This window comes from Periophthalmus magnuspinnatus, chromosome 17 (assembly GCF_009829125.3).
Source record: "Periophthalmus magnuspinnatus isolate fPerMag1 chromosome 17, fPerMag1.2.pri, whole genome shotgun sequence".
NCBI classification, from domain to species: domain Eukaryota; kingdom Metazoa; phylum Chordata; class Actinopteri; order Gobiiformes; family Gobiidae; genus Periophthalmus; species Periophthalmus magnuspinnatus.
This window is the reverse complement of record NC_047142.1, coordinates 3,983,218-4,004,904: the sequence shown is the minus strand read 5'-3', so window position 1 is coordinate 4,004,904 and position 21,687 is coordinate 3,983,218. Positions and strand designations below refer to the sequence as shown.

The following is a 21,687-nucleotide window of genomic DNA, read 5'->3' as shown; positions in this document are numbered from 1 at the left end:
GAGAGAATGTCTTGACTCGTTTCCAGATGGCTGCATTAGAGGCTCATAACATCTCTCTAACATCTTTTTGTATGTTTTGTTTTTTGCTGGCTTTGTTTTTAAGTTGCTGCATTTTGTCGCCCTCCTCTCCCTATTTCTCACACTCTGGCCCACCCCACCCCCTGACCTTAGGGTGCATGGAGCCCCCATAGCCGTGTGAATTCCCCCTTGGCCTGGTCCCCGGACCAGCCCGAGGGGTGGGACGTCTCAAAGACCAGGCAATCCTCAGGCAGCCCAGGCTGGAGCATCAGAGTGGTAAATACTATGGCTCACCAATCACATCTGAAGCTCACTCATTTAGCCGGGTTAAAGAAAGTCTCTGAATCACAGGTGCAGCAAAAGCTTGGCAACGCTTTTTGTTTTGTCAGTGGGTGAAATCGTACAAGAAATAAAAGCATGTTCATTTGAAGAGATTTGGAATTAAGATTGTATTTAAATTCTTGTGAGTTTGGGGGGAGAATAAAAATTCAGGGCTTGGATGCAGGTATTAATGGTAAATTCCTCGTGAGTAAATCTAACCATGATAAATCTTTGTGTGTGTGTATGTGTATGTGTGTATATATATATATATATATATATATATATATATATATATATATATATATATATATATATATATATATATATATATATATATATATATATATATATATAATTTTTTTTTTTTTTTATTTTTTTTAATGACGTTCTTTATATTTGAACAATCTTTCTTGTGATACATTTAATGAAAAATATTTTAATACACATTTCAGGTATTTTTGAGAAAGTTTATAAGACAATGTTGAAGAACCCGTTTTTGATTTGACTAAGTAGCATCTAAGGCATGTTTAATTTCCTGCCCAAATACTTGCCCAATATTACAAATGAAGTATGAATTTAAGTGGTTATTGTATAACATATACAAACATTCTGATATTTATATAATTTAAACCCTTTACAGTGGAAGTTCTGACCGAAAGGACAAATGCATTTATTTTCATAACCTTAAGTCGCAGTGAAAGGCTCCCCACCTCACAATGCTGCATTTGCTTTTTCACTGATGCATTTTGTGCTCCTCTTGTAAAGGGTCGTGGCTCAGGCTTTCCAGGGAGGAGAAGACCCAGAGGTGCTGGACTGTCTGGGCGTGCTGGACGCGGCCGGGCCAGAGGGAGAAATGGAGCCAGTCCCAGCTTCAATCCTGGGGTAGATGCTTACAGCAGGATTATTTTCTACAGTGCATGCTTTTAATCTACACCTCCCCTTTACTTCACACTTTTACTCTGTGATTTTCAGATCACTGCGATTGAAACATCATATCCAATCAAAGAGGAGGAGGAGAGTGCCATGCATAATACTGTGGTTATATTCTCCAGTAATGACAGCTTCACCATGAAACAGGTCATTGTTTTTCAATTTTAATTGGGGCACTAGTAGTTTGTTTAGTGTATTTTTTTAATCTGCATGAGTTGAAGATGCTTACTCAAATCATGGGTCATGGATACAGTTATTTTCTTGTCCTTGAATTGGACACCAGATGATAAATTTCTCTGTGGGAAATAACTGAACTGTTGTTCCAGGACATGTGTGCGGTGTGCGGAAGCTTCGGTCTTGGTGCTGAGGGCAGACTTTTAGCCTGTGCTCAATGTGGTCAGTGCTATCATCCGTTCTGTGTAGGTGTAAAGGTATGTACTGTTCACCTATGGCAAACATATTTCAAAGTATGTTTCATGTAAATGTGTAAACTTTTGCTTTGAGCAGATGAACAAAGTGGTGTTGAGTAAAGGCTGGCGCTGTCTGGAGTGCACAGTATGTGAAGCCTGTGGCCAGGCCACAGATCCTGGTCGTCTGCTTTTATGTGACGACTGTGACATCAGCTATCACACTTACTGCCTGGACCCTCCGCTGCAGAATGTACCCAAGGACAGCTGGAAGTGCAAATGGTGAGCCATGTCATAAATAAGAAGTCACACATCTCATGCATAAACCACTCAAACTGCCAGATGATGAGCATTAGAATTTTTATCCTGTTTGCTCACTTTCAGAAATATGTTGAAATTGTACTACATTTGGGAATGCTTGGGTTATGACGTTGAACCCTTGCGTCTTGTTTACCCTCAATGCGGAGTGTGTTCTGCTTGTGTTTTTTAGTGAGTTACTTGCAGACTGCCTGTCACACAAACTATGGTGCACTGCGGTGCGTAATTGGCCTCGGTCTAATTAGGGTGTTGGGGAAAAAAAAATCATCTCCTAGCGTATTTCCGCAGGCTCGCACCTCCCTTGGACCGACCTCCACACTAGCTCCGAGGCTTGTGTGTCAGCACTCATGATTTTAATTACTTTAGATTTCTTGCATGACCTGTGCCAAGCTTGAACTGCACCAGACTCTCTTTAGGTGTAAACCTGGCATCACTCGCCTTTAGTCCACTCTGCTTAGCCTGGTTCCATTGTTGTTGTTCTGTCTGTAGAATCTGGGACCATATTTGGAAATAACTTGTGGAACGCATGAACACTACTAGCACAGGTATTAAACACTTCTGACCAGTGAGTGATCAGAAGTGTGTGGTACCTGCTTGACCTGGTTAGACTCCTGATGGAGCTCGGACTAAAAATGTAAAGATGGGTTAATAAACACTCTTGTTTGTTTACCTATTTGCTGCAGGTGTGTGACGTGTACTCAGTGTGGTGCTACTACACCGGGTTTGAGGTGTGAGTGGCAGAACAATTATACCCAGTGTGCCCCTTGTGCCAGCCTCAGCACATGCCCCATCTGCCTGTTGGACTACAGTGAAGGCACGGTCATTGTGCAGTGCCGGCAGTGTGACAGGTGAGCATTGTCTTAAAAACACCTCCGCTCAGATGACTCTCAGATGACCTCTTTGCAGACATTTTTGGTATCTTAATTTGCACCTTCTTCAACCATGTTTTTCTCCGCAGATGGTTTCATTCCTCTTGTCAAGGTCTCCATTCAGAAGAAGATGTAGAAAAAGTGGCTGACAGCTGCTTTGACTGCACAATGTGTAGAGCTTTTAAGACCACTAAAGGTTCTTGCTTACATTTTTAATCCAAGTGGAACTCTTGCCATACATTTGCTTTTCTTTTAATCTTTGTGGTATGTTTTTTTATGAATTGTCCTACAGCAGTCATGACCAAGGTCAGAGATACAATCGAACCTGTACTTATGACACAAATTTTCACCAAGGCTAAAGAAATTGGTAAGCATTGTATTTTTGCCAAGGCCTTCTATTTTTTAATTAAAGGCTTTAGCCATAAACTTAATTTTGCAATGACTTTCTTTTAGATCTCTCAAGAACCTACACCCAAGATGGAGTCTGCCTGACAGAATCAGGCCTGTGCCAGCTCCAGAGTCTGTCTGCCACAGCATCACGCCGTCGAAAGCCTAAACCAAAGCTCAAGTTAAAGATCATCAACCAGAACAGTGTGGCTGTGCTGCAGACGCCTGTGGATCCTCTCTCTGAGCTCTCACGTGATGAAGACATGGAGGATAACAGAGGTACCTGCGGTGAAAGAGGTCATTACTAAGCCTGACAATAATGTTTATAAATGAGTAAAATAAGACTGTGGGTTTTATGCAGTCAGCCTGCTGCTCTGCTGCTGAATGGAGTTTTGGCCCCAGTATGGAGGCAGAGGGGCCCAGTTGGGGATTTGTGTAGCACAGGGCTGTCGCTCATCATCACTGCTCTTTCCCTCACACAGAGGCGGAGCTCATGGATTGTGAAGCAAAGTCCGACTCAAGCCTGGAGCGGGAGCCAGTAGAAGAGGACTCCAAAGGGGGCGATGGCGGCAAAAAGCGGAAAAGGAAACCGTACCGGCCGGGTAGGGCATCTGATTAAAGGAGACAGCTCCTCTCAAGTGTAAAATGGCACAGTACATGGTTGAAATCTTGACGGGGCTTACCTAGTCTTTGAGATTTCAAGCCGAAATGATGGATAATTAAGTGTAAACAACTCTAATAATGAAATCTAATGATGTCTTTAGGTATTGGAGGCTTTATGGTCCGCCAGAGGAGTCGTCCAGGGCAAGGTCCAGGGAAAGCCAAGCGCACCCTTTGTAGAAAGGATTCCACTGGTTCTGTGTCAGAAAACCCCACAGGAAATGATGGTATAAACTCCTTTTATCTCTGAAGTAGACAAGAGCACATTGAAAATCCATACATTCTACAGAAAATGTATTTATTACCTTTGTGTGCTGTAGGGTGGACCGAAGGTCTACCTGATACCCCTGTAGATGAGATGCCTCCTGGATCAGAGGTTCCAGAGAAAATAAAGAAGCGATACAGAAAGAAGAAGACCAAGTTGGAGGAGGCTTTTCCCACCTACCTCCAGGTCTGCTGTGATTTGGGGTTTATTTATGCATTTGTATGTGGATATGTGTATTCAAGACATAAATAATTCTAGTTTACTACATTCTCTAGTAAATTAGAATTATTGACAGTTTGATAATTATTTAGATGCCTACCCAGATGTTGAAGCTGAGGAGACCTGTCTCTCATCTTTTATTTGGCCCCATTGTGAATGATATTCATAAGTCTATTTCAAGATGACTTAATGGCTCCATATCTATAACTAGTATGTCATTGTCATTTTGCATTAGTGGAAACAAATACTTGTCTTTGCCTCACTGCTAAGGGCAGTTGTCAGTGTTGCTCTTTATCTTTCCTACTGTAGGAGAGGAACCGTCGGTCTAACCTTAAGGTCCAAGACAGAAGCACATTTCATGAATTATTGAAAGAGCAACACATTGGGCTTTTAATGTCTTTGTGCAGCAGGGAGTCGCTGATACATGTCATGAAGGATAGTAGATGACTTGTGGGTTTAAGTGGTGGGGGAGGTAGATGCTGCATTAGATCAGTAGCGGCATGGCTGAGACTTGAACCTTTTATTTATGACTTTATCATCAAATATTTTGTGTTTGTCATAATTTTCAGGAGGCATTCTTTGGAAAGGATCTGCTGGACAAAAGCAAACAAAGCAGGCAGCAGGGGGCAGAGTCAGGTTTTCTGGAAGAAGGCCAAAGTCAAGTGGAAAGAAAGCATCCTTCCACCTTCCTGAGCCGGCCATCAAATACAGTTGTCAGTACTGCACCTGACAATAGACTAGCAGCAGGTATGTATAGGGACAATATCTAGTGCCCATTGTGAATGGTGCAATTGTACATGGTATATATCTCTGCACTTGGATTAACCTTTTCTAACCCAACTGGGCTGTACTGTAAATGTTGCTGACTGTGGTCAGAAGTTTGTCATTTTACTGTTTAAATCAAATAAGGGTTTGTTGTGTACCTACACACAAAACTAGTTTACAATAATCACCCAAAGCCCACTCATATCCATTCAACATCTTATGATTTGTGACCGTTTTGTTTTCTTTCTTTTTGTTTCTTCCTTTTTTCCTTAATTACAGAGGCACCTGAGGAGCCTTTAGTTGATCTGTCTGATGTTTTGAACTCTGATGCAGACATCTTGGGAATGCTGGGAAAGACAAGCAGTGACTCTGGTGCGTTTATGTATATAGTATACAGCTAAAAGCTTACGGCAGTGGTCTTATTTCTTTTGGCCGATTATTTGGCTTTCACCAATATTCTGTCAGTACAACTTTCTTGTGCATTTGATCCACCCTTGTGTTTTTGGGTTTTTTTTTTTGTTTTGTTTTTTTGCATCGTCTACTGCGTGTTGTGCTTGTTCTGTCCACACAGTTTTCACTCATTTGATCTGGTTTTGGGTTCTTGTAGGTCTTGATTTTTGCTCCTTCCAGGTTGACAGCTCGCCTCCTCCTTTTGGTAAGGGTGCACTGGCCTACTAATCCCCCGCTTCAGTGTGTTCTTCCTCTCACACTGCGCGCCTGCCTTTCTGCATGTATATGCTGCTTCTTATTAACCTTTCCATTTTAATCTTCTTAGCTCTTAACCCAGTATTTCAGTATATGCTCTTTGTCTGCCTATTGTTGTGATCTTCATTAATGTTGTTACGCTGACAGCATTTTAAACGAGCTATAAATTAAATATATAGACTAGAAACCATCCAACAAGGTTGTCTTTTTTGGTTGTCATTCAGTTTTGGGACCATTTCAGGGTTGTTCACTATGTTTCAAGATTGAATGTGACTTAGACAGTCAAATAATTACATGGTTTGTATTTGATATTAAGTATAATGCAAAGCATTTTGTATGATAACCTACGACCCCTGTAAAGATACAACTCTGTTTGGCTTAGTTGGCTATGAAAGAAAAGCCACAGGTGCCAACTGTACCTTTTTGTAGTGGTTCACAATTAAAAGGAGAAGGTAAAAGGGCACACAAGATCTTTGTTAAATGGGTTCAGTCATTTATAGTATTATAAAATGAAATTGACTATTGTGGAAAATATAGAAACTACAAAAAAACTTTCTCTCACTCTTACTCTTTATTTCCTGTCAACTTTTCAGTTAAACACAAAGTAACCAAAACTACAACAAGCTTATGTGTTATGTCTTCTTTTTCATGTTTGTGTGTTTCAACAGCTGGCCTGGACATTGGGCCACTGGCGGACAGTTCTCCAGTGGCGCCACAGTCTCATGGCGGCCGCAGGACCCCTCGAACCCTCTCTGAAGAGCCTCTGGATGGAATCCTCAGTCCTGAGCTAGACAAGATGGTTACTGATGGTCAGTAATCAATATTGAGCCATCAGTTTTAAAAGATAATTTTACCAAACTGTCTTTTTTTCTTTTTCAGAATCAATTCTCAGCAAGTTCTACAAAATCCCAGGTATTATTAATTGGTTGCAAAACTAGCTTGAGGCTATTGTGTATTATTTGACAAGTTACGCGACACAAAAATCTGTTACAGAGCTGGAAGGAAAGGATGTTGAGGATCTATTCACTGCAGTTCTCAGCCCCAGCACAAGCCAACCACCTCCACCACAGGTGCCTCATCCCCAAGCTCCAGGTCAGCTCCCCGCCTCCTCTGGATTGAATATGCCACACCAAAACACAGGTAGTTTTCATTGTAATAGTGTTGAAAATGCATTTTAAAATGTTGTCATATGCGTAGTTTTTTCACTTGTTGTTCACTTGTGTTTAGGTAATACCATGTTTCCACGAATACCAGTAATCAATGGTGTAATGGGACCAAATCAACGTTTTTCTGGAAGTGCAGCAACTGGGCCCTGCATCCCAGAGAACTTCCCTCTCAATCGAATGCCTTTTTCTGACAATCCCAGGTAATATAGCTTAGAACATTTAGGTGTTTTACGTTTTTTTAACAATGTAATTATTTTGCATTTCCTGAATTACAGAGATAGAAAATTTAATCAAATATCCAGAGAGGCAGGGCCTTGGCCATCCCCTACTCATGGCTTTGGTCCAACACCCCCGGTTTCACTCTCAGAAGGAGAGACTGAAGCCATGTCAAATGCCCAGAAGAGTACACTCAAGTGGGAGAAGGATGAGCCACTTGGAGAGCTTGCAACTGTTGCACCTGTCCTTTATACCAATGTGAATTTCCCCAACCTCAAAGAGGAGTACCCAGGTAAATTTCTCTGATAAGCATTATAATTGTATTGTATCATGAAAAACATTTGCTGCAACTGTAACTTTTTTTTTTTTTTTTTTTTAGACTGGACAACAAGAGTAAAACAGATCGCAAAACTTTGGAGGAAGGCTAGTTCCCAAGACAGGGCCCCATATGTGGTAAGTTTGTACAGATTCATTATCACTAGAGCTGTTCAGCTCAAAATTATGTAATAATGCGTATTAGAAAAATGTCCATTACAGACATTGTTTTTAAGATGACAATTTTTTGAGTTGTTCACTATCATGTACAATCTGAGCTAACATTACAACACAATGAAATGCATTTTTTCTGATAATCCCAGGTAAATGCACCTAGTGAATCATATTTTCCGTTATGTGTTTGATGCTCATTTGTATTTTACGTCTGTTTAGCAAAAGGCAAGGGATAACCGAGCTGCCCTGCGCATCAACAAAGTCCAGATGTCCAATGAGACGGTGAAGAGGCATCATCCACAGCAACAGCCTCCAGAGGTGTTTGATCCCACCATACCACTAGACACAGATCTGCTGTTTAAAGACCCTTTGAAACCAAAAGAGTCAGAGCATGAACAAGAGTGGAAGTTTAGACAGGTAAGAGTGAATGCAGTCAAGTCAGCGTATGCAGCGACAGGGCTACTTTCATTAAGACATCCATGAAATCTACTAAACAACCGCACTATCCTACACATTTACCAACTACCTTGGTTTGTTGGCCCATATCGGTATTCCAAATGTTTGTTTTTATCTTTTGTAATTTTCCCTTTTGATTTCTAATTTGTGCTACCCTTTTATTTCTACAGCAAATGCGCCAGAAAAGTAAACAGCAGGCCAAAATTGAAGCCACACAGAAACTAGAGCAAGTTAAGAATGAGCAGCTCCAACAGCAGCAGCTTCAACAGCATCTTAGTTGCCAGTCAGAAGATGGCAACAACAGTGGAAACCAGAGTCCAGCCTCTCAACCCAGCAACGGCAGCACATCCCCAATGCAACCACCGGGCTCTAAAGAAGGCTTTACCAGACCACAGCTCCCAGGAACCCCCACCTCTGGGCCAGAGGATGTGTTTCTCAGACCTCCTCCTCCACCTCCATCAGGGCCCTTGTCTCAGCCACAGTCCCCACAGGTCTTCTCCCCGGGCTCCTCAGGCTCCAGGCCATCGTCACCTTGGGACCCGTATGCAAAGATGGTTGGAACTCCAAGACCACCACCAGCTTTGGGGCCAAATGCGTGTCGCAGACTACCCGTCGAATCGGGTAAATCCCCAAACTCTCTCATGGAACAGCAAGGGCGTCCCTCTCCTGCTCATGAGTCTTTTGGTTCACCCACTTCTGTTAGCAGTGATCCTTATGCCAAACCCCCTGACACACCGAGGCCGTCCAATGAACAAGATCCTTTTTTGAAGCCCATGGGTCCCCCTCGGGCTACTCAGAGTTCTCAGGGTAGGCCTCCAATGGGGTCACCAGGGAGGGATCCTTATTCAAGGCCTATGATTAGAAATGAGGCTTATCAACGAATGGCCCAGAACAGAATGATCTTGTCGGATCCTTACTCCAGACCTTTACTAACACCAATTCCTGGTAGTAATGAGTCAGGATCTGTTCCCCTATTCAAAACGCCCATGCCTCCACCTCAGGCTCAAGAGTCCTTCAATCGCCCTGACAGATTTAATCAGCAGAATGATCCGTATTCTCAGCCTCCTCACACTCCAAGACCATCAGGAAGTGATAACTTTACAAGTCCCCCACGAATAGGTCAACATCACTCTCAGTTTGTCCAGCCTGGCCAGATGAATCATTTATCTAGAAACCCATATGCACAAGCACCTTCTACTCCAAGGCCAGACCACTATACATATGACCCCTTCGCTCAACAGTCTGGATCAAGCAGGTCATCGTCTAGTGAAAGTGGTCATTCTCGTCCATTTTTTGAGCCTTATGCCAGACCCCCTGGTACCCCACGTCCCCATGACAATTACTGTCAACCAAGCACACCTAGCCCATCTTCGGACCCCTACTCCCAAGCTCCTGCCACACCTCGCCCCAGTGGAATAAATCCGCTTCAGAGAATGTCACCATCTCACTCTGTAGACCCTTATGCCCAGCCACCAGGGACCCCACGGCCATCTGTAGCAGAGAGGTTTTCCAAATCTCCTGGAAGCCAAAGGGGAACTATGGAGCCATTTGCGAGCAGCCCTGGCATGACAAGGGTTGGCAGTAATGACATGTTCTCACAGCAAGGGGGCCTTAGACCACTGCTCAATGACCCCTATGCTCAACCACCAGGGACCCCTCGACCCACATCTGACGGTCGGGGGCAGAGGCCAATGGGAGGGCAGGATGCTTTTTCTCCACCACCTGGCAGAACTCAGGAACCACCTACTCAGCCTGGCTCCCAAACACCAAAACATCCCAGTATCTCTGATGATCAGTCACCTTCACGTCAGGCTGGGCAGACACCAGGCCATGACCCATTTGAGCAAACTCCTACGGTGTCACAGGAAAAAGTGGAGAACACGACACAAGCTGCAACACAAGATCCAGATCTGACCTCTAACAACACATCCATGCCTTGTGCAGCATCAGAGGCTCAGGGTGAAAGTGAAGACAAACTCAGACAGGTGTGTAATCATTTGTGACAACTTGTTGAACTCGATGTAAAATAAAAAACAATTTTGTTCAAAATGCTTTATTTTTGTCTCTTATAGAAATTATGGATTATTAAAATATTGTTTTTATATTGCAGCGACAAAGAATAAGAGAACTTCTCATCAAGCAACAGCAGCAGCGTGCAATTCGTCAAGAAAGAGGCCCTCAAGAGCCCCCTGGCAATATGCCACCAGGGACACCTCGACCCTGGCCCCAGGAGGGCCATGGGCAGCAAGGGGAAATATTTAACCGGCCTCCCCCACCGTATCCAGGTCAAGCTCCTGTCAGACCAATGAGGTTTCCAGGACCCTTCCCAACAGATCAGCGCATCCCAATTCATAATGATGTGCTACGTGGACCCCCTCCTACAGATCCAAATTTTAGACAACAGGGACTAAGGTTTGTGCTAAAAGCTATTTCGTTAAATCCCTGTGTCTTAAAATAACAAGTGGTATAACTGGGTTCTCCATTTTTGATTTTCCAGGTTTTCTTTTGCGCCCGGTGCTATGGGACCTCAGGGAGCCCAGGAGTTCTTTCCTAGGGGCCAACACCCAATGCAGAATGTACCTCCACAGATGAGGCGGTCAATGTCTGCAGAAATGGCCAAAAACATCGGAAATAACCCCATAGGTTTACAGCACTTCCCATCACGAGGAATGCCTGTACAACAGCATAACATTATGGGGCAACCTTTTATTGAACTACGTCACAGAGCGGCAGAAAGCAGGCCTCGTATGCCCTTTCCTCCTAATGTCATGCAAGGAGGAAGTGTGGATCCCAACATGCATGCCCAGAGGCCCCCAGGCTTTTCAGGGGCACCTGATTCTAGATTGCCCTTAATGCAGGTACCCAGAATGGTAGATCCTTTAACAGGCCAGGCAGTCCATATGCAGCTTTCAGCAAGCATGGGTAATCTACATCAACAAACTCAGATGTGTGGAAACACCATGCTTAAACAGTCTCCTCTAATGAGGTCATTGAGCCAGCCCGCTCCCTCTGACACTCAGAACTTGACATCCACTATGATTGCTAATGCACAGCTTCCTGGACAGACAGATACCATGTCTCTATCTTCTGGTGATGTTGTGGAAGAGAAGCTAGATGGTGAGGAATCTGCTGTGAAAGACCTTGAAGATGTGGAAGTGAAAGACTTGGTGGATGCTGATCTGGAAAACCTTAATTTGGACCCAGAAGATGGTAAAGATCTTGATCTTGAGACAAATGACCTACATCTTGATGACTTTCTCGGAGTCTCGGGTAAATTTGACATCATTGCTTACACTGATCCCGACCTAGATGACATAAAGAAAGACATGTTCAGTGAGGAACTGGATCTGAATGATCCAATGGATGACAACACAGATACTGCAGACAATAAGAATTCAAGTAGCTCCAGTGGAGCTGAGACATCATGTTCAGAGTCTGCACAAGAAAAATCTAATTCTGCCAGTGACCAGTCTGAGGCTGCAGGTAACTTGGACGCTTCTTTGTCTAAAGACATGGCACCTCAGCAGGAAATTAAAACTGAGGTTAAAGAATGTCGGAGCAATTCTGAAATTGTGGAACAGCAAAATCTTGTTAACAACTTAACTTCAAATCAGCAGGCAGGAGTCCCAGACTCCACCCCGGTCCTCTCTGGCTTACTCATTAAGCAGCAGCCTGAAGAGCAGTCATTAAATCCAATGGTTGAATCTGTCAATCAAAGCAGTAACCTTCTACCACCGCAAGGCCAGGTGACAGATATTAAACATGCTTCTGAAGTTCTGATGAATCAAACCATAAGTGATGCTACCACAGCCGGTGAAACATCAATGGGGGACTATGCAACAGACCCCCAGCTACAGCCTTCCTCCAGCACTGACCAAAATAGTTTGAACCAGGCTCAGCAGGTGCCTGTAAATCAGGCTCTGGGCCAGCACAACCAGCCACCACGTCCTCTTCTACTGGAGGAGCAGCCCCTCCTTTTACAGGACCTTCTTGACCAAGAGAGGCAAGAGCAACAGCAACAAAGACAGATGCAAGCCATGATTCGACAACGTTCCAGTGACTCCTTCTTTCCAAACATTGGTAACTTGCCTCTCTCACAAATCTATGATATAATTGTTATTCTGTGATTTATGACTTGGCTTCTTTGCAGATTTTGATGCCATCACAGATCCTATTATGAAAGCAAAAATGGTTGCCCTTAAAGGAATTAATAAAGTTATGGTTCAGAACAACATGGGCATGTCCTCGATGGTCAGGTAAATGTCCTTACTAATGTTCCTGTGTTTACTCTCTCTTATGCCATAATAATTGACTAAAGGTTGGGCTGTTTTTTATGTCCAAATTATTTGATATTTTAGGTTTCCCTCTGGCCCCTTACCCCCTTGTCCTGAAAGCGCCCCACTTCCTCCTCAAGTCATCGGACAGGTAATTATAGTTTTGTAAATAGAGCAAAATTCTCAAACTCTGTCCATATTCACCATTACTTGTTTTTACACTCGCCTTTGCTTGAAGGATGGGCATTTGGCTCAAGTCTCAAGACCAAATCCTCCAAACTTTGGACCAGGTTTTGTCAGTAAGTTTTCTAAAGATTCAAGTACATCTTAAACTTAGACATTTTATGTTTGTTTTTATGCTGTCAGGGTTACTAACAAAAACTTCTTTTTTCAGACAATGCTCAGAGGGCTCAATATGAAGAGTGGCTCCAGGAGACACAGCAACTACTTCAAATGCAGCAGAAGTTTCTGGAAGAGAAGATAGGAGCTCACAGAAAGTCTAAAAAAGCCCTGTCTGCCAAGCAGAGAACAGCTAAAAAGGCAGGAAGAGAGTTCCCAGAGGAAGATGCTGAGCAGCTCAAACATGTCACAGAGCAGCAGGGTGTAGTGCAGAAACAGCTGGAGCAGGTAAATGCTTGGTCTGTCAAAGCCCAACACGCCATTTTCATTTCAGTTCAGCCATTCAGAAAGCTCATTTATGTGGTTCATTTTTCATTATTATGGCGATAACTTCAGTTTGTGAATGTTATTAAAATAAAGGAAAGCCCTTTATAGCTTATGTTTTTTTGTTTGTTTTTTTTAAGATCCGCAAGCAACAGAAGGAACATGCAGAACTAATTGAGGAATACAGAGTAAAACAACAGCAAAACAATATGCCTCCCATGATGCCTGGAATGCATCCTCTTCCTGGTCCTCCTGGTCTGGTCCCTGGTGGTCCTCCGATGGGTCAGCCAGCTATGAACCCCATGATTCAAATGCCAACACACCCCGGCCAGCCGAATGCACCTTCACGTATGCCCAAACCGCCACTTGGCTGGAACCCAGTGGCACCAATGCCAATGGGTGCTCCAGGAATGCCCCCTTTAATGCCCCCTCAGGTCCCTGTGGGAACCCCTGCACCGCCTCATCAGATGCCAATGGGACCCATGCCTCCGCACGCACAGATCCCGATAGATCCCCAAGCACCAGCTGGTTCTGCTGTACTGAAGCCCATGCAGTCTGGTGGAGTAAAGTTTGATGACAATAACCCGTTCAGTGAGGGCTTTCAGGAGCGAGAAAGGAGGGAGAGGCTGCGGGAGCAGCAGGAAAGGCAACGAGTACAGCTCATGCAAGAGGTGGAGCGTCAGAGAGCACTCAAACAGCGCATGGAAATGGAGCAACAAGGAATGCTGGGACCAGACGGGAGCATGGCACCTTTGGCTGAGATGCCATTCTTCAACTCGGAGCTGCCGCAGGACTTTATGTCGCCACAGAGGCCTCCTTTACAGCACCAACAGCAGCCCATGTTCTCCCCACCACAAGGAGCTGGCATTGGCTCACCACCAGGGGCATTCATGCAAGCTGACAGAAGAGCCTCCATGGGCAATGGAATGATGCCTGCAGACATGGGTCCTGGGGTAGAACCAGATAATCGCCCTCTACAAGGTCATAACTTTCCTCCAGGACAACTGAGACCTCGTCAGTTTAGTGGACCTGGAATGATGATTCCAATGCAGGGAGATGGGCCGCAGTTAGGTGGGGAATCTACTCCCCTGCCATCTAACTTTCCAGGCTCAGGCCAGTCTCTAATTCAGCTTTACTCCAACATCATTCCTGACGAGAAAGGGAAAAAGAAGAGAAGCCGCAAAAAGAAAAAGGATGAAGATTCCGAGTCAGTGAAGACTCCATCTACTCCACACTCAGACCTCACTGCCCCACTCACACCATGTGTCTCTGACACTGCCTCTACCCCAACCCGAAACTCGCACATCTTTGGAGATCAAGACTTGTCACGGTCACCCATACTGGGAGCCTCTACCCCCAATCCCTCAGAGCTGGAAAGGCAGCTTTCTGGAGGTCAGCCTTGTCTCCAATCAGAACAAGCACAAATACAGGCTCAGGAACATGAGCGGATCCTCAGCAACATTAAACTGGAGCAGCCTGATGCCAGCGAATGCCATGGTCCAAGAGAAGAGTCTTTGGACTCCGTGATGAGTGCTGTTAAGGAGGAGGGAAGTAAAGGGACATCCCCGTTTTTACCTGGTCAAAGTCCAAGTAAGAGTGAGGCTAGTAATGAATTACTGAAACACCTTCTGAAGAACAAGAGCACCCCTCCTCCAGGACTGTCCCATCAGCAGTCTGAAGAAAGTCTACGCTCTGAGGAGGAAGAGGTGGACTGCAAATCACTTCTTAGGCAAAGCTCCATAGACAGCAATGGGGTGAGTGTTTGACAGGATAATAAAATGTAAGAAGCCCACATAGTGAGTGACAAACTGATGACAAATGCGGAGGCATCGGTTTTAATACATTTAAGATGAGTCAGTGTTGTCTTTTTGCTGTTGGCCTGTAAGATGTGTATTTCTGATTTTATTATTTATTAATTTTTACAGGGATATTCTGATGGCATCCCTGACTTCCCAGGACCTTTGCATTCTGAGCAGGACAAAAAGAAAGGGAGAAACAAGAGGGCTCCTAGAAGTGGAGACAAGCCGCCTCCTCGCTACAAAAAGAGAAAGAAGGAAGCTGACGAGAGGCAACTGATACACTCTGGACCTGATGCTGTAATGACCCAAATCAAACAGGTAATCCATTGTTTTACTAAAATGTTTAACTGTATTCTTAAAAATAAATTAAATAATACACTATTCTGTGGTGATACAGCAGTTGTCACTATTGCCACTCATGGAACCACTTATTGGAATCAACTTTGCCCACTTTGCACCGTATGGGAGTGGCCAGCTGAATGGAGAGTCCCTTTTATCTGGAACCTTTGGCAGTGCTTCACTTGATGGTGTGTCAGACTATTACTCCCAACTGGCATACAAGGTAAAACGAGTACCTATTTCAGCTGTAAATAAATAAATTGATTACAGTAGCTGATGCACAGAGGTAATAGACCGAAAAGCTGAAATGCCAAAATGGTATGATTTTTAAGCAGAGTAACCTGAGCAATCCACCGACGCCACCGGCATCTCTCCCCCCCACTCCACCACCTGTGAACCGACAGAAAATGATCAATGGATTTGCCACAACAGAAGAGCTGGCCAGTAAAGCTGCTGCTATAGGTAAAACAAGAGAAAAACAACAACTATTTGGTAATTAAAAATGGGAGCCAAAGTTTTAATTGTACATTTTTTGTTGTTTTTACAGTGTCAAAAGGCCTAGTCCCAAAGGGACTGCATGTTCCTTTTAGGCCTGAAGATGATCTCTTGGCCCGGGCCATTGCACAGGGACCCAAAACTGTGGATGTACCTGCTTCGCTCCCTACTCCACCCCACAACAACCAGGAGGAGCTCAGGTAGGGATTAAGACAAGATATTTTGTGATGGTTCAAAACTGTTTATTTATAACTGTTGGCACTACGGATTTTTGGTGTTAAAAAATGTTTTCATGTGCAATTGTAGAGTACAAGAATCTTGCAAGGACAGGGACACTCCTGACAGTTTTGTACCATCCTCATCTCCTGAAAGTGTGGTTGGCATGGAGATCAGTCGTTATCCAGACTTAGCAGTGGTAAAAGAGGAACCTCTGTCACCCTGTCTGTCTCCAGTTCTACCTATGCTTCCTCCTGCAGAGGGCAAAGGTACAAATTTCAAACATTTATATGTTCAAATATTTTGGGGGGATAGGAATGACAAGTGCATCTTAACTCCTAGGAACAGAGATCAAACTTCGAGACATAAAGTCAGAACCAATGTTCTTTGGTGGTCCCTTTGACGCTCTAAACAACTCTAAACAAGGCCTAGTTTCTGTGGCCATCACATTGAGACCAGCTGCTGCTGAGGTAAGAACATTAGTCAGATCGTTACATCTGCATTGCTTTTGTCTTAAATGTAATTCTTAAAATATGTTTTTTAGAACATTACTGGTGTAGTGGCAGCAATTTCCGACCTTCTCTGTGTGAAGATCCCGAGTTGTTATGAGGTCAGCAGCACTCCAGACAGAGGCCCTCAGCAGATGTACAGTGGCCCCAGGATAGGCCCTCATGGCATGGATCCACGCACTCAGATGTTCTTCCATGGACCAAACAATGGGTGGCCCATGATGAGGCCGCACGGCATGATGCAGCAACAACTTCATCATTTCCGCTTTCCTGCCAACAGCTCTGGTGTGTAATAAACCTGTATATTGACAATTATTGTATTATATATATATTATATTGTAGTAGTATTATAGCTAAAGGCAAAAGGAAAAGTCTGAATCTTTATTGAGATATATATATATATATATAAAAACATATATATACATATTTTATATATATATATAGATAGATAGATCTAGATCTATATAGATCTAGATCTATATAGATATAGATCTAGATCTATATAGATATAGATCTAGATCTATATAGATATAGATCTATATAGATATATATATATAGATCTATATAGATATATATATAGATATATATATAGATATTTTATATATAACACATATGAAAATCTGATAAAAACTTGTGAAAACTTGTTTCAGGTTGTGCCATGTTGAGGCCTGATCAGAGGATTCCTGGGAGTCCTGGGTCCAAGCCCCCATGGTGCTGCAACTGTAAGGTGGTGGTTCTGGGAAATGGAGTCCAGAAATCTTTCCAAGATCTCCCTGCACATTTAAAGGTATGTTATTCAGTGTTAAATTGCTCATATTTTCTAGTATTTGTCTGCTGAAATACATATAATGAAGTATATATTTTATCAGTGGCTAATTTGCTAATATTTGTAATATCTGAATTATTTCTAGCAATATCATGGCCGTATGAAACCTGAGGACCATTTAGTTTTCTGCAGCAACAGCTGTTTCCTCTTATATTGTTCTGCATCTCCTGTGCAGCCTCGTCCAAACTCAGAAGTCAAGGTTTATATCACTTCATGTCCTGTACAAATGTTACATTTTATATTGTCTAATGACAGCTATCTTTTAGGAGTCGGTGAGCCTTCTTCCGGTTTCTGGGCAATCTGAAATTCTCTCAAAAGCTCAGCATCAGTACAACAACAATATGTCCTCACTAGATGTTCACTGTTTGGCTCAACTTCAGCCTAAGCAGTCCCCACCTTCCACCCCCCCTCTGCCCTTCCCATCTGCCGGAGAGGCGCCCAAACATGAAAACAAGTCTGATGCTATCAAAGTGACAGTGAAGCTGAAGGCCAGGCCAAGGTCCCATGATGGCTGGCACCAAGGAAAGAGACAGAAAGGCCTGCGCTGGAGGAAGTGGAGTGTTCAGGTGGTTGTCCCGAGGGGAAGTTCCCATCTCCCTGAGGAGGAGAAGATTGATGAGCTTCTAAAGAAACTGGGGGCCTCTCTGCGCCCTACGTCCTCCCTCCGAGATCAGAGGAGGTGCTGTTTCTGCCACCAGTTTGGAGATGGAATCACTGATGGTCCAGCAAGGCTTCTTAATCTGGACTTAGATGTATGGGTACATCTCAACTGTGCCCTGTGGTCCACTGAGGTGTATGAGACGCAGGCTGGAGCACTGATAAATGTGGAGCTAGCTCTCCGTCGTGGTCAAACGGTGCGCTGTGCCTTCTGCCAGCAGACGGGGGCTACCAGTGGCTGCCATCGACTGCGCTGCACTAATGTCTACCACTTCACCTGTGCTCTGCAAGCTCAGTGTACGTTCTTCAAGGACAAAACCATGTTGTGTCACGCTCACAGGCCGAGGGGTGCAGCTGGACAGGCTATGGAGCATGAGCTGCGCTGCTTTGCTGTTTTTCGTCGCGTTTATGTTCAAAGAGATGAAGTGCGTCAGATAGCCTCCGCAGTACAGCATCCAGAATTGGGCTACACTTTACGAGTGGGCAGTCTTGTGCTGCATGCTATAGGCCAGCTCACCCCTCTACAAATGGCAGCCTTCCACTCCCCAACAGCCATATTTCCAGTTGGTTATGAGGCTTGTCGTATTTATTGGAGCATGCGTCATGGCAACCGTCGCTGCCGCTACGTCTGCTCTGTCGACGACATGGATGGGCTGCCGGAGTTTAGCATCAGAGTGATTGAACAGGGTTACCAAGACCTGGTCCTCACAGACACCACACCGAAAGGTACTTTGTGATTTTATTGTATATTTTGTACTATAAGTGCTATTAAAATGGTGTGTTCTTTTTATTTTTCATAGGAGTGTGGGATAAGGTTCTGGGTCCTGTTGCGGAGAAAAGATCTGAAGTTGGGACTCTGAAACTGTTCCCAGTTTACCTCAAAGGAGAGGACCTGTTTGGGCTCACAGTCCCTGCTGTTGCTAAAATCACTGAATCGGTTTGTGATTCTTTTATTGTTTTTATTTCTTTAGTTTTATTATTATTCTTGTATATTAATCTATATATATTCTTTAGCTGCCTGGAGTTGAGGCATGTGACAAATATACTTTCCGTTATGGACGCAATCCCCTCATCGAGCTGCCACTTGTGATCAACCCAGAAGGCAGTGCCCGTGCCCTGCCCAGAGTCAGCACACCCCGTGCATCAGTGGTGATAAGGTAATGTATTTAATAAGCTTCATCTTCCATACACTTAAACTTTTTAAATGCTAATATCAATTCAACCCTTAGACTAATGCTAATATCAATTCAACCCTTAGGCCTCAACCACAGACCACGAGTAACAGCACAAGATCAAACCAGAATATAGCCCAGGGCGAAGGGGGCACAACCCACAACAAGCCTCCAGTGGTGCACCCCCGGTCCTCGCAGTACCGTTGGATGAAGAGTGAATGGAGGGCCAATGTTTACCTGGCTCGCTCTCGCATCCATGTGAGTCTACTGCACCCTGCTCATCCCATCGCTCTCCTGACCTGTGTGAACAGAGTAACTTCACTTTAATCTTGGTGCATTTTAGGGCCTTGGGCTGTTTGCTGCACGAGACATTGAAAAACAGACTATGGTGATTGAGTACACCGGGACTGTATTACGGAATGAGGTTGCCATCAGGAAAGAGAAGACTTATCGTTCTCGGGTAAAGTGTCTATTTCACTACATGGGCAATGTTACCTTTCTCTTGTCTAACTTCTCTCATTTGGATCTGTTCAGAATCGAACTGTGTTCATGTTTCGCATCGACAGTGAGCATGTTGTTGATGCCACTCTGACTGGAGGACTTGCAAGGTACTGGACATTTTCAACATGCCTCAGTGATATCATATATATTTCAGATCATCTATGTATACATTTTAATAACCTTTGTCACTCTCAGATACATCAACCACTCATGCACACCTAACTGTGTTGCCGAGGTGGTAACGTTTGAAAGGGGATTCAAAATAATTATCAGTAGTATTTGCCGAATTGGAAAAGGCGAGGAGGTGGGTACTCTACCTTTTACAGAAAGTTACGCTTTAAACTAGTAGCAATAACTGTTTGTGTTGTTTCTAGCTATGCTTTGACTACCAGCTGGACTCTGTAGAGGGTCAGCATACAATTGCCTGCCACTGTGGAGCTTCTGAATGCAGGAAATGGATCAACTAAACGGTGACCAAAATCATTCCTTCTCCACTAGTGTGTGGATAGAACCATCTGTTCACAGATAGACCTGCTTCACTCTGGTTTTATACATAAGGAGGCATGATTCCTACAGGAGGTTCAGAGCGTGGGGAAGCCTGAGCGGAGGAAGGGAATCGTAACACAGTAGCAGGTTGTGACTTGTGCCATATGTGAGAGAGCGTCTATGTTTGTCTGTCTATGTTTGATGTATATGTACACGGGGTGATGAATCCACCAGCGAATGAGAAAGCACTGTGCAGGGTGCAGCCTTATTGTTATTCTAAGGGCAGGCCCTTTGATTCATACTGTTAATGTAAACCGTATGACTAAATGTAGACATCACTGAATGAGGAATGTACAGCAATGAAAACCGCGAAGGGAATTTAAAAATTGCACTAAAGAAAACACACACACAAAAACTTTGAAAATACTTGATTCCATGAGTCAGTTTTTTACATGGTTCTGTCACTTGGTTTGTGTGGAATTTGAGAGGTTTTGTATTTATTACTGAGTGAATGAATTTTATTCTCAAAATAATGAGATTGAGTTACAGAAGGCTAGATTGCTATTGTTTTTGAAGCTAGAAGAAGACATGCTGTTACTTTTGTATAAATGTATATAAAAAAAGACTATAGGAATAACCGACCAAATACTACCTTAACCCTCTTGATGTTTGGGTGTTTTTAAATTGTTTTTGTTTGTCATTGAAATTTATTTAAGATGGACATTATTTCCGTTTGAGAGTATATATTATGACTATTTTGTACAGAATTTGTAAAATAACCACAATAACTCACAAAGTATTTTTGTTGTATTAAAAGTAAAGTATTGTAGCGTAGTGTTTTGTGACTTACACACACACTTTGACCACTTAAAAAGAAATATTTTTGTTCACTATTGTAACAAGTTACTGAAATCAAAAAGGAGATAAACCATTTGCTGTTTATCAGGTTTTATTTTAAACTGTGAATTAGGTTTTGAAACCCAAAACTTTTTAACTTTTTAAACTCGAGTAGAATCACACACTTGTTTATGTTTTAAGTTGCTTTTAAATCGAGGTGCAAATGTGTAAGTGTAATATATGTAAGGTAAAGGTGTGGCCGAGGGGAGCATAGATTGTTCCATCTTTTCAACAGAAATGGCAATTCTCCGCAATTGGAAATCTTTCTTACACTGACGCTTCACGAGTCACATGCTTAGAAGAGTTTTTGTGTGCACAATATTGACTGTACAATTTTGGAGCAGTCTTAGAACTTGTAATGTATATGGCATGTATTTTTTTAACTTTCTGAAAACTCAATTGTATATATTTTCTCAATGAATGGTTGTAACAAAATTGTTTCTTGAATATTTTTCTTCTCCTGTATAGTATATCATCCTGCCAGTGTTTGTGCTACATTTTCTTGGTTGTGGAAAGTAGTTAATTTCACCTCTCAATTCTTTTTAAAAATGCCTTTTGGAGTGTACAGAGTATGAGATTTGAAGTTTGTGGAATTTAGAAACATTTACAAAAATAAACTATTTTACATGTTATAAACTGTGTAAATCCTTGAAGAAATTGAG

General features: G+C 43.2%; 1 protein-coding gene across 9 annotated transcripts in view; it reads left to right on the top strand.

Annotated features, from left to right (window-relative positions):
* kmt2cb (lysine (K)-specific methyltransferase 2Cb) overlaps positions 1-21,661 on the top strand; it is a 36,861-nt gene extending 15,200 nt beyond the window's left edge. The window contains exons 15-61 of one of the 9 annotated variants that reach the window (XM_055228708.1): positions 172-294; positions 1,105-1,221; positions 1,312-1,416; positions 1,596-1,700; positions 1,777-1,958; positions 2,678-2,842; positions 2,953-3,059; positions 3,159-3,230; positions 3,317-3,529; positions 3,733-3,852; positions 4,015-4,137; positions 4,231-4,361; positions 4,964-5,141; positions 5,439-5,531; positions 5,767-5,814; positions 6,533-6,673; positions 6,744-6,776; positions 6,858-7,004; positions 7,092-7,230; positions 7,306-7,538; positions 7,626-7,699; positions 7,955-8,152; positions 8,362-10,176; positions 10,302-10,603; positions 10,689-12,271; positions 12,342-12,447; positions 12,550-12,616; positions 12,704-12,764; positions 12,860-13,092; positions 13,269-14,882; positions 15,054-15,245; positions 15,325-15,489; positions 15,599-15,728; positions 15,814-15,961; positions 16,068-16,246; positions 16,320-16,447; positions 16,522-16,771; positions 17,137-17,273; positions 17,398-17,511; positions 17,579-18,695; positions 18,770-18,906; positions 18,984-19,126; positions 19,228-19,399; positions 19,485-19,601; positions 19,676-19,749; positions 19,838-19,946; positions 20,017-21,661. In XM_055228708.1, the coding sequence (XP_055084683.1) occupies positions 172-294; positions 1,105-1,221; positions 1,312-1,416; positions 1,596-1,700; positions 1,777-1,958; positions 2,678-2,842; positions 2,953-3,059; positions 3,159-3,230; positions 3,317-3,529; positions 3,733-3,852; positions 4,015-4,137; positions 4,231-4,361; positions 4,964-5,141; positions 5,439-5,531; positions 5,767-5,814; positions 6,533-6,673; positions 6,744-6,776; positions 6,858-7,004; positions 7,092-7,230; positions 7,306-7,538; positions 7,626-7,699; positions 7,955-8,152; positions 8,362-10,176; positions 10,302-10,603; positions 10,689-12,271; positions 12,342-12,447; positions 12,550-12,616; positions 12,704-12,764; positions 12,860-13,092; positions 13,269-14,882; positions 15,054-15,245; positions 15,325-15,489; positions 15,599-15,728; positions 15,814-15,961; positions 16,068-16,246; positions 16,320-16,447; positions 16,522-16,771; positions 17,137-17,273; positions 17,398-17,511; positions 17,579-18,695; positions 18,770-18,906; positions 18,984-19,126; positions 19,228-19,399; positions 19,485-19,601; positions 19,676-19,749; positions 19,838-19,946; positions 20,017-20,109 (12,033 nt within the window). In that variant the 3' untranslated portion in view covers positions 20,110-21,661. Of the gene's footprint in view, positions 1-171; positions 295-1,104; positions 1,222-1,311; positions 1,417-1,595; positions 1,701-1,776; positions 1,959-2,677; positions 2,843-2,952; positions 3,060-3,155; positions 3,231-3,316; positions 3,548-3,732; positions 3,853-4,014; positions 4,138-4,230; positions 4,362-4,963; positions 5,142-5,438; positions 5,532-5,766; positions 5,815-6,532; positions 6,674-6,743; positions 6,777-6,857; positions 7,005-7,091; positions 7,231-7,305; positions 7,539-7,625; positions 7,700-7,954; positions 8,153-8,361; positions 10,177-10,301; positions 10,604-10,688; positions 12,272-12,341; positions 12,448-12,549; positions 12,617-12,703; positions 12,765-12,859; positions 13,093-13,268; positions 14,883-15,053; positions 15,246-15,324; positions 15,490-15,598; positions 15,729-15,813; positions 15,962-16,067; positions 16,247-16,319; positions 16,448-16,521; positions 16,772-17,136; positions 17,274-17,397; positions 17,512-17,578; positions 18,696-18,769; positions 18,907-18,983; positions 19,127-19,227; positions 19,400-19,484; positions 19,602-19,675; positions 19,750-19,837; positions 19,947-20,016 lie in introns of all 9 variants that reach the window. The other 8 variants (XM_055228705.1, XM_055228707.1, XM_055228710.1 and 5 more) reach the window with 8 other exon arrangements.
* Positions 21,662-21,687: the final 26 nt, after the last annotated feature.